Source organism: Carica papaya, chromosome 5, assembly GCF_054855325.1.
Source record: "Carica papaya isolate Zhongbai chromosome 5, ASM5485532v1, whole genome shotgun sequence".
Lineage (NCBI taxonomy): Eukaryota > Viridiplantae > Streptophyta > Magnoliopsida > Brassicales > Caricaceae > Carica > Carica papaya.
Window position 1 is genome coordinate 41,260,992 of NC_142313.1, and position 12,186 is coordinate 41,273,177.

At 34.1% G+C, this 12,186-nt stretch overlaps 2 protein-coding genes across 2 annotated transcripts; one reads left to right on the forward strand and one right to left on the reverse strand.

Moving 5' to 3' along the window:
* Nucleotides 1-5,928: 5,928 nt before the first annotated feature.
* On the reverse strand, nucleotides 5,929-7,265 carry LOC110821155 (putative 2-oxoglutarate-dependent dioxygenase AOP1). The gene is made up of 3 exons (XM_088220012.1): nucleotides 6,799-7,265; nucleotides 6,371-6,695; nucleotides 5,929-6,246 (listed from the first exon to the last, which is right to left on the reverse strand). Exons 1-3 carry the CDS (start codon nucleotides 7,164-7,166, stop codon nucleotides 6,004-6,006), a joined length of 936 nt encoding a protein of 311 aa, XP_088076138.1. The 5' UTR covers nucleotides 7,167-7,265; the 3' UTR covers nucleotides 5,929-6,003.
* A 1,655-nt stretch (nucleotides 7,266-8,920) lies between these two features.
* On the forward strand, nucleotides 8,921-9,481 carry LOC148266104 (uncharacterized). Its single transcript, XM_088220549.1, has one exon. The coding sequence runs from the start codon at nucleotides 8,921-8,923 to the stop codon at nucleotides 9,479-9,481; it is 561 nt and encodes a 186-aa protein (XP_088076675.1).
* The last annotated feature ends 2,705 nt before the right edge of the window (nucleotides 9,482-12,186 follow it).

The following is a 12,186-nucleotide window of genomic DNA, read 5'->3' on the forward strand; positions in this document are numbered from 1 at the left end:
AATTTTTTATTATTATTTTCTATGATAAATATAGTAAAAATTATTAAAATAAAATAAATAAAAATTATGTTGCAGACCAAGTAATAGTAATATATAATATATGACATTACTAGTTATTTTTTTCTTATAAAATATAATACATTAGTTTTCCATTTCTTCTCACCATCTTAAAAAATATATTTTTCTTATAATAATGAGACATCGATTTGGGACAATCCTTTTGTTTTTTTCTTCATTTTTCATGCTTTCAACTGCGATTTTTAGATTTTCTTTTAGCAATTTACTTTTGACTAAAATAAATTTTTAATTATTTTTATATCTATTAGTAGTATATTTCTTCACTGCTTTTTCATGTTTTGATTATGGAATGAAAGGAAAAAATTATGAACCTGAAAATCTAAAAACAGATTTGAAAACCCATCAAATCTGCCTTTCAAATTAATTTAAGAACCCAACATATCTGCATTTAAGATTAGAAGTTTGTAAATTTCAAAAACAGATTTTAGAAAAGATTTTTATTTTTAACTAGATTCACTAAGTCAACACGGAAAAGTACTATACCAACTAATATGTAAATGAATAAGCTATCGAATAAAATAAAATAAAATAAAGTACTATCTAAACTTTGAAAATGAAGTGAAAAAGACCAATATCATTTTAAATTATTTTTTTTTATTATTCATCAAAGATGGCTGATACAACTCCAAATATCATACTTCTTACTATGATATATATATATATATCAAATTTTTATAATATTAAGTTTATTACAATTGGAATGATATAATTATTTTTTTATGATAAAAATATTAACTCATATTTTTAATATATTATGACTATATCAACTAAAGAAATATTATCGTCACAAAATGTTATTTTACTCTAAAAACATAACACTCAAACAATACAAGTTCATAACATATAAATATATATGATATATGATATATTTAAAAATATTGGGATCAAAGTGAGAACATGACATGTTATGCACCACAATAGTCTTCTAACGAATATCCAATCTTCTGCTCCGCATAATAAACAACCTATTTAAGGAAGTTGTGATGATCAAGTGGCTTGTATCGCAAAGGATTTTTGTCGTCAACAAGCTCATCTGGCACACAAATCACCCCTTCATTGAACATATACAATCCAATTATATACCTTTCTTTGTCTCCATTAGCTATGACTCAATGAAGAGTCGGATGCATTCTGCCATTACTCCATGTCTAATTCATTTTAATCCAAAGATAAAATATAAACATTACCACTATGACTCCTTTCTCTAGTGATTGATTTTTTTTCTCCAGCGAAAAATTAACGACTAGGGTTTGGGTTCGGTGTGATGTGAGATATTTATACTCGTCTCGTATTAATCTGGATCGTTCATCATATTTAAAAAAGAAATAAATCTGAATCGTTCAATCGTCTGATTATGTTTAAAAAAGAAATAAATATGGACTGTTCATCGTGATTTGAACATGTTTATTTATATACACTATTATAATTATTAAAATTAATTATAACTACCAATAAATATAATAAATTTAATTTATGACTCACAACTTTTAACAAATTAAATCTCTCTAAAAAGATTCTAATTTATGAAGTTCGACTACTAACAAGTTAATTAATTATTTTTTAATTTGTAAGTTAATTTTTAACAGAAATAGCCGTACTCTTCGAGAGCATTGCAGATTTGTTGGCAAGTGGAGAACCATAAAGTGGTGCCTGGCTCTGGGCATGCTGCCGAGAAATCTATGAGAATTTTCCATGGGGCGGCCGCCATTATTTTCTTCTTCCTTGCTTGTAAAAAACCCAAAAAGCTGAGAGACAACTAGCTCCCTCATTTGCGTTTAGAAACTCCAGTGCTATTTATGGAAGCGCACAGAAAGAGAGAGACGAATAACTTATCAGCCAAGATATATAAATATATATATATATATATTTTATTTACAAGTCGAATTATTTTTTAAAGAAGAATTTTGCATATGGATTAATGAAATAGGGCAGCTAATCAGTTATGTTTGATATATTAAATGTTAGAAAATTGCTGATATTGAAGGTTGACTTGGTGCTTTTCAGGTGTAGTTATCGTTTATTGCATTATATATACACAAATTTAGATTAAAGTCAAGACTAATTTTATAATTAGTATTTAATCTTGTAAAATCAAGACTTATTATAAACATATCTAACGTGTTAAAAATCAGATTTGGTTAGAAGTAACTATTAATTTATTATTGAATATTGGAATACACACATTTGATTCCTAGAAAATTCAACCAGACTATACTTATTATTAAATTATGGATAAACTACAAAAACATGACCCCAAAAAAAAAAAAAAAAATTATGAGATTCAGTATAATCTATACTTACATGATTGCATTTTGAAAATGAGAAATTATATTTTTGGTACTAAACAAAATAACATTTTTGTATTTACATGATTGCATCTGTGTTCAGAGCAAAACGAAATTATATATATATATATATATATATATATATATATATATTAGTTAATTTTTTATTTAATTAGAATTTGCTTTTGCATTGTAAGAATTGTAGGTAAGATTATAAAATAATATGTATATTGAAGATTAAACACACACTATATTTTTTCTTGATCAACGACCGAGACCAAGTAATAGTAACATATAATATATGATATTATTATTTATTGTTTCTCACCATCCTTAATAAAGTCTTCATGCTCTATCCATTTTTCTTACAATAATGAGACATCCATGGAGGAATATACATATATGTGTCTGTGTATATATATATATATATATATATATATTACAAGTAATTGAATTAGTTTAGAGAAGCGTTTTGCGTATGGATTAATTAAATAGGGGGTGACTTAGTCATGTTTGATCTGGTCCTCAAGGTAATCTATATATTAAATGTTTGGATAAAGCTTGTTTCCAAATTCACAATTAGTAGTATCTCCTAAAAGTTTTCTCAAATCACTCCTCGTTTCAAGAAAATAATGGAATGAAGGAAAAAAAAAAATTTAAGAACCTGAAAATCTAAAAACAGATTTGAAAACCCATCAAGTCTGCCTTTCCAATTAATTTAAAAAACCCAACATATCTGCATTTCAAATGAGAAGTTTTTAAATTTCAAAAAAAAAAAAAAAAGCAAATCTGAGAGAAGCTTTTTATTTTTAACTAGATTCACTAAGTCAACAATGGAAAAGTTCTATACCATTAATATGTAGATGAATAAACTGTTGAAGAAAAGAAAATTAATATAAACTGTAACACCCAATTATTTTTATTTTATTTTATTTTTATTAATTCTATATAAATATAAATATAAATATATATTTTAATTTTTTTTATTAAAAATAATAATAATAATAATAAAAAGGAGTAAAAAATTATTTAGGGATTTAATTGAAAATAATTTTGGAGAAAATCGGTGAAAATTTCGGTTCTGGAGATATTTTTAAAAGAAAAATCAGAAAACGGAAGTTAAAACGCAATTTAGAAAAGTTGTGTTACGTCGGCTGCCCGGTAAGCAGCCCCAACCAACAAGAACGCGCCAGGTGGCAGAGACGCTGATGCAGGAGGTCACGCGAGAGGGAGCCACGTGGGCAATCCACGTGCGCGTGATCGAACGGCTGAGATCCATTCCCCCGCGCATGGACTGCCCAGATTGCATCGCGCACGGACGGTTCAGATTGAATCGTGCACGGACGGCCCAGATTGAATCGCGATGAACGGTTCAGATTCACTCCCTATTTAATCGCGATCGGACGGTTCAGATTAAAAGCGATGGACGGCTCAGATCAAAAGCGGATAGGTATAAATAACCACATCCGCAACCAAACCCTAACCCTAGCCGTCAGAGCCCTTCACCGGAGAAGACAGCGCAGCTGCCGAAGAGCCGACCGCCGCCACTCGCCGCCACACCGGAGCAATTTTCGACTACCAAACGATGTAAAAATTCTACCCTTTGCTCAAAATTTGATTCCAAACTCACCTATGGTCAAATCGGAGCGAAAACACTGGCCAATTAGCCGAAAAACGTCACCGAAGCTCAGCGATGCCGCAGCGGGGTGTTTCGATTTTTACCTCCGATGAGGCCCTTCCCGATTCCCGTTCGATGAGATTTTTTCACCGTTGTGATCATCGTTTCCTCTTCTACAGGTTGACCGGAGCAAAACACCCAACCGCAACGTGAGCTGGAGGAACCGCCGCACCAGAGAGCATCACCGCCGATGAGTTTTAGTTTTCTATGTTTTTTTGGCCCACCGATGGCCCTAAATATGTTTTCTCACAAGAACCGATGCAAGTTTGGCTGAATTTAGCTGAAAACAAACAATCTGAGGTGGATCACCTCTGCGAGCGGCGGTAGCGTCGCCGGAGCACGGCGGAGCCGCCTTGCCGGAATTCTAAAATTGGCCGAGTAGATCTCGAGTTTGATTTTTGGGTTATTTGGGACATGTGTAGGTACTGTAAGTACGTTTCAGTTTCTGAGAAAAAATTCAGGAAACCCTAGGACCGCCCGTAGGCGCATTAACAATCTAGTTTTCGGCATCGAATCAAGTAAGAACCCCTCACCCTATTTTTTATCATGGAATTAAAGTCCGAATAAATAGTAATACTGTAGTTTGTGCAAATTAATAGATATACATAATTAATTAAGGTTGTTAATGGAGTCCAAAATCGGACATTATTCTCTGTCGATTCCCGCTTGATTTATTTTATAGTTTAAATATATTATGATATCTGGTCTGTCTATTCTATAGTTTTAAATGCATGCGTTATTATCTTATTTGACCATTGTGTGATTTTAGAATTTAAGATATAATTGTATTATTTGGTGCATATTTATTGTTTATGTGATTATGTTCAACTTGGTAACGAAAACTAAGGGAAAACAGATAAGGTGACAGTCTCACTAGATATCCTGAATAATGGTGAACGGACCAGGTTCATAGGGAACCCTACTGTGAACGTCGTCTCATACTGGACGAAGTATGGAGACTTTATCATTTGGTGCTTATACCGGACGAGGTATGGGGAAGGCCCGCTTCATCCTCATATCGAACGGGGTATTTAGGTTTAATGTCTTAACGCTCATACCGGACGGGGTTTGGAGACGACCTTGGAATTAAAACTGTTAAGAAGAATGATTCACGTGTAGTGGGGACACCTCTCTGCATTCCCATGGATATTAGTGGGCTGGTGAAAACGAGAAACGGTGATAATCAGTTATTGTTAATGAATATAAATTTATGATATATTTTATGTTACTGATTATGCATGAAATTGTGATTTGTATGATGTTATTGTCTTTATAGGTTGTTTTCACAAGTTCTCCAAATGTAAGATAAGTGGTAAGTGATTTTATTTTAAATAAATGTATTGGTTTAAAATTTGTGCTCCATTGGTTGTTTTTGGTTTTCTACCAACATTTGCTTCTGTGACGGTGATATAGTGTGATGTTCTTATTGTACTAGTGTAGCTCATTCCTTATTTAACCATTTCAGATCAGGAGGACCTGCTTCCCGAGCCCGATCCACAAGAATACGGCGAGTAGATACTAGATGTTTTATAGTTTCCTTTATTTTTCTCATTTCTCGTATTTTTTTTAGAGAACTTATTCTTTGATATTGTTTAGTACTTTTAAGTTATTGTGTAAGGGATATAATGTTAATCTTTTATTTCGCTTCCGCACTCAAATTATTATATGTATTTCCTTTTGAATTTTCAGGGTGGTTACATAAACTACTATCTAAACTTTGAAAATGAAGAAAAAAAAACCAAGAAAGATTATTCTCCAATATTCATTTTATTATTCATCAAACAGGCTGATACAACTCCAAGGATCATCATACTTCTTAAATCATAATATATATATATATATAGAGAGAGAGAGAGAGAGCAATTTTGTAATATCAAGCTTTTGGAATTAAAAAAAAAGATAGGTTGTTTATGATATATGATATACTTAGAAATTTTCGGATCAAAATGATGGTATAATATGTTAAATACCACAATAGGCTTCTATAGAATATTCAATCTTCTGTACGGCATGGTACACAACCTGTTCAAGGAAACCAGGATGATCAAGTGGCTTGTACTGCAAAGGATTTTTGTGATTAACAAGCTCATCTGGAACGCAAATCACCCCTTCATTGTACATAAACAATCCAACGGAGTACCTTTCTTTGTATCCATTAGCCATGACTCGATGAGGAGTAGGACGCATTCTACCATTACTCCATACCTAATTCAGTTTAATCCAGAGTCAAAAATAAAAACATTACCATAAGAGATATATATATATATATATGTATAATTTAGGTGGTATTAATTAATGGTGGATATATATATTTAAAGAAGATGTGAACCTTGAATGCTTCGCCTGCAAGATACAGGAAAGATGAAGTTGAGGAAGGAACAAACAAAACCCAGTCACCATCCTTAGTCAATAACTCCAAACCATTAACATCATTTTCATGAAGGATGGTGGCGAAAGTCTTGTCTGTGTGGCTTCGAAGGCCTAAGTTGTTTTCAATGACTTTGCATGTTTTATACTTGGAGAAACGCAGATCATAAGTTGTTTTTTTCACGAGAGAATCATAGTGCTTCTCTGAACCATAGTACTCACACACCATTCTCACAACTTTCTGATCTAACTCCTTTATGACGTTTGCTACATTGTATACATTTTCACTGAAGACAAAATTTGAAAGGAAAAATGAAAAAAGGATTGAAATCTCATAGAAATTAATGAAGTATCAATAGAAATTGAACAAAGGAATGAAAGTGCATGTACCTGAACTGATGATTTCCGTCAGGCCACATAAGGGTGGTGAAGTTTTGAACACCTTGTAGAGTGTCTGCGTTATAAATGCCTATTCCTTCATGGATCTGGCTAACTGCAAGGTAGCCTCGAGTAGGCTTGTCGGTACAAGTCTTCTTCTTGGTTTCTAGGGGAAGATCGTAAAGTTCTTTGGCCACATCAAATATTTGCTTACGAAGATTAGGAGGAAACTTGTCATGACTGTAAATGGCTTCGAAACAGCCATGCTCTTCGAGAGCATTGCAGACTTGTTGGCATGTAGAGAACCATAGATTGGCGCCTGGCTCTAAGCCTGCCAAGGAGAAATCTATGATGGGAATTTTCGATGAGGCAGCAGCCATTGTTTTCTTCTTCTTCGAGTTAGAGTAAATTGCTATTTGCTTGTAAATAACCCAAGAAGGTGACAGCCAACGACAGCTACCTATCTCATTTGCCTTTGGAAATTCCAATGCTATTTATAGAGGGGTAGAGGAAGAGAGAGATGGATTACCTATCAGACAAAATTTATATATATATATATATATTATATATATGTATACTTATATATTTTTTTACAAGTTGTTGGTTTAGTTTTAGAGAGGTGATGCTGTCATTCGTCACGTCTTTTATCAAATACAAGTACTAGATAAATAATATCTTCGAAGAATATGTGTGTTGTTTTTATCTTTAACTAATTAATAAATTAAATATTTCTAGAATCGATATATATATATATATAAAATATCCACTCAAGTTTTAAAATACAAAAGTACAACTAATATGATAATTATAGTTACAATATAAAAAATATAAATATTATGGTATCAAATTTTAGAAAATAGAAAAACAAAACTAAGACAATAATATACACAACAATTATCTAATTGAATTTCTAAAATATAAATACAATTTAATTTTTAATTAACTATAAATAATGCACTCTGCAATTTTTAGATATAAAAATAATTTTAATAAAATATATAATAATAATCTATTTAAAATTTCTAAATATAAAAATAAATTATAATTTATACATTATATAATTAATTTTTATAAATATAAATCCGTGTGTAAGATGATACACAGAATCGAGATCTTGTAAAAATATTATATTATTTTATCATCAATAACTTTATATTTATTAGAAATTACTAAAATCATATTTACCTTAAAATTCTTCAGGATAATTGTATTTTATAAACACTGCAGTCAACCAAAAAACATATTCTTAACATGAGATAGTGAAAATATTATATATATATATATATTGTGTTATATATTTATATGCATAAAGTCTTTCCAAGAGTAAATGATATTATTTTTTGAAAATTCTTGTAGAGATCTATGAGAGACTTACATATTATTATTATTATTTTGTGCGATCAGGTAATAAATTATTTCTGAAGTTACTTGTTCAAAGTCTTCATTTTTTATTTAAATCTAAAAATAAAATGTAGACCCAATCAACCAATAAATAAATATAATAATAATTAATTAATCAATTACTTGTTCAAAGTTTTCATTCTTATTTTAATTATCACATTGTTAGTTCAAGTTACTTATTCAAATTTAAAAAAATAGTTAATAATAAATAAATACAACCCAATATATGATAAGGTGTAAACACCCGGCCCAATCCAAAAGGCCCAGCCACAATGGCCGGTGGAGGAGTTTAGTACAAAGAGATGAGAGGAAGTTCGGGTGGCGACTAGAGAGAGGAGTGAAAGAGGAGGATAGTCAAAAAATACTGGAGGGCATAGTGAGATCTGGGGGACAAGGGAGTAAACAATTGTATGACTGGAGACAGAGGGATTTGCGTGAACCTGTACTTTACTATTAGAGAATAATGTTATTTTTTTATTATAATTGATTGTGTTGTTATTTTACTTCATTATCCTTACATGTATATATAATACTCCTTGTACTCTGTGAAAGACAATATAAAGAAATTTCCAGCTTAATATGGTATCAGAGCTTCTGTGCTCTTCTCACTGTGATCGATTGATCATAGATTCCTTGTTTTTTTTCAATTCAATCTCAAACTTCATTAATTTGATTCTTTTATTCAATCTTTCTTCTGCAAATTTGTTCAAATCTCAGACCCCATTAAGCTTCAATGGCCAGAGGAGCCGTGGAACCCAATCAGGAGCTGCAAAGTTCATTCGCCCAGACTGATGAAACCCAGAACCCATTCTTCCTCCACAGTGCAGACCACCCAAGTCTGGTTTTGGTGAGTACCCTTCTTCACGACAATAATTATAATACTTGGGAAAGGGCTATGAGAATTGTCCTCAATGCAAAGAACAAATTGGGTTTTATTGATGGCACCTTCGTCAAGACGGTGAACACCAGTCCTTTTGCTAGTGCTTGGTCGAGGTGCAATAGCATGGTAATCTCGTGGCTCCTCAACGCTGTCGCCAAGGACATCGCCCACAACCTATTGTATCACGAGAATACCCAGGACATGTGGATTGATCTCCTCCTACGATTCCAGCAAAGCAACACTACAAGGATCTTCCACCTCAAGCAAGCAATGAACAATCTGGTTCAAGGCTCTCTCTCTATCAATGCTTATTATACCCGCATGAAAACTATGTGGGATGAGTTGAAGACGTATCAGCCTGCTCCGATTTGCCATTGTGGGAACATGAAAGTTTGGACTGATTATCAAGAGTAAGAATTCATCATGCTCTTCTTAATGGGGTTGAATCCGTCTTATGCTGGAATCCGAGGTCAAATCTTGATGATAGAAACTATTCCATCGGTTTTAAAGGTCTTCTCTCTGGTTGTGCAAAAAGAGCGCCACCTCGCGATAGGAATCGACACAAGCGGTGGCTCCTCAACACCAGCAGCTGAACCAACTGTTGCCCTAGCTCAAGGAGGAAGAAGGAGGCCCGTGTGTACCCATTGTGGGCTCGTGGGCCACATTGTGGACTGATGCTACAAGCTACACGGGAATCCACCGAGGCTCAAGGCCAAGACCAAGTCAAACCTTAATGAAGCTTCAAATGTCTCTAAAGCCCAAGCCCAAGCTCGCAACAATACTGGAGCCCGTTATTTCACTCACATTCCTCGGCCCAGTCCAGAATTTAAGCTCCAGCCCAACTCGGGCAGCAGCCCAGCCTCGCAACAAGCCCACACGAAAGGGCACAGTTCCGCATTGTCTCCCATCAGCAGTCATCGCGAGTTCCCACTTCTCTGGTTTTTCCTCTGCCTCCATTGGCTCTTCGGTACCGGATTCTGCCGCCACCATTTCCGCCTTGAGCACTTCTCAGATTCAGGATATCATTGCTCACCTGAGCGCACGCCTCCACAACCCCTTCTCCACTGCCATGCCCGACGCCTCCATTGATGCTTCCATTTCCGTCGCCGCAGGTATACCTTCCCCTTTCTATCTATCCATTTCCACAGCTACTCACACATCTGATTTTTGGATATTGGACACTGGTGCTACACACCACATTTGTTGTACACAATCTTATTTTACCTCCTTAAAGCATGTTGAACCCATAAACGTAAATTTGCCTAATGGTAGCTTTGTGATAGTCACTCGAGTTGGCAGTGTGTCTTTGATAGATTCTTTACTGCTGCATGATGTCTTCTTTGTTCCCGAATTCACTTTTAATCTTGTCAGTGTTAGTATGTTAACAACCACTCACAATTGTATTGTTAATTTTTTCCTTCATTTTTGTGTCATTTTGGACCTCACTCAGGACTCGTTGATTGGGAAGGGTAATCAGATTGGCAATCTCTATTACTTAATTACTAGGAATTTTGGTTGTAATTCTGCCAATTTCACACATGTAAATTCTAAAAGTAGCCTATGACACTTTAGAATGGGTCATCTATCTTATGTCAAACTTCAATATATTAATAAAAGTCTACACATTTCTGATATTCCACATCGTAGAATCTGTCATCTTGCAAAACAACGACGTTTGCCTTTTATTTTTCATAATAAATTAGCAGATAATTCTTTCGATTTGATTCACATTGATATTTGGGAACTATTTTATACTCCTACCATTGAGGGGTATCGTTATTTTTTTACTATTGTTGATGATTGCACTCGTACTACTTGGGTTTATCTACTTCACCAGAAATCTGATGTCCTTACCATTTTTCCTGACTTTTATACTTTTATTCTCACTCAATATAAGATTCATATCAATTCTGTGAAGTCCAACAATGCACATGAGTTAAGCTTTCATTCATTTTTTAAATCTAAAGGGATTCTTTCATATCACTCTTATGTTGAAACTCTGCAACAGAATTTTATTGTCGAGCGTAAACATCAGCATATCTTAAATGTCGCCTAGGCTTTACTTTTCTAGTCTCATGTTCCCTTGGTGTATTGGGGTGACTGTATATTGACCGTTGTTTATATCATTAACCGCATTCTGTCTCCTTTACTCTCACATAAGACTCCTTTTAAGCTTCTGACATCTAAAAGGCCATGTTATGATTATTTATGTACTTTCGGATGCCTGTGTTACAGTTCTACCCTCATGAGTCAGCGTCATAAATTATCTCCTCGTTCTCGTGCATGTGTCTTCCTCGGTTATCCTTCTGGGTTCAAGGGCTACAAACTCCTTGACTTAAAAACTAACTAAATCCATATTTTTCCTGATGTTACCTTCCATGAGACTCTTTTTCCTTTCTCTACTCCATCTCTAAGTATTCCTCATCTAGAGTTTTTTCAAGATCGTGTTTTACCTGTTTCCCTTGATCTCCCTACACCACCTCCTTCTCATGTTTCCTCTCCACAATCTCTTCCTTGTGTTCCGATTCATCCTCAGCGTGTCACACGAACTTCGTCTTACTTGGCTGACTATCACTGCTATCATACTAATACCCCCACAGTCACATATCCTATTCATCATTTCTCACTTACCGTAGACTCACACCTCATTATCACAATTTTATACTTGCACTTTCTTCTCACATTGAGCCCCAGTCGTTTTCCGAGGCAGTTTGGTTGGCAGTTTAGAGAGATGCAATGCATACTGAGTTGTGCACTCTTGAAAGTGATGATACTTGGTCTGTTATGTCTCTCCCTCCAGGCAAGAAACAAGTTGATTGCAAGTGGGTCTACAAGATTAAGTATAAGTCTGATGGTACTATCGAGCGGCACAAGGCCTACCTTGTCGTCAAGGGTTTTACCCAACAGTTTAGTGTTGACTTCATTAATACATTCTCACTGGTCGCCAAACTGGTTACTATTAAGGTTTTACTGTCTCTTGCAGCAATTCTGGGTTAGACTCTTACTCAGTTGGATGTCACCAATGTTTTTCTTCACGGTGATCTCCCAGAAGAGGTTTGCATGACTATTACTCCAGGATATTCTCCTCGAGATGGGGAGATTCTTCCACAGAAAACAGT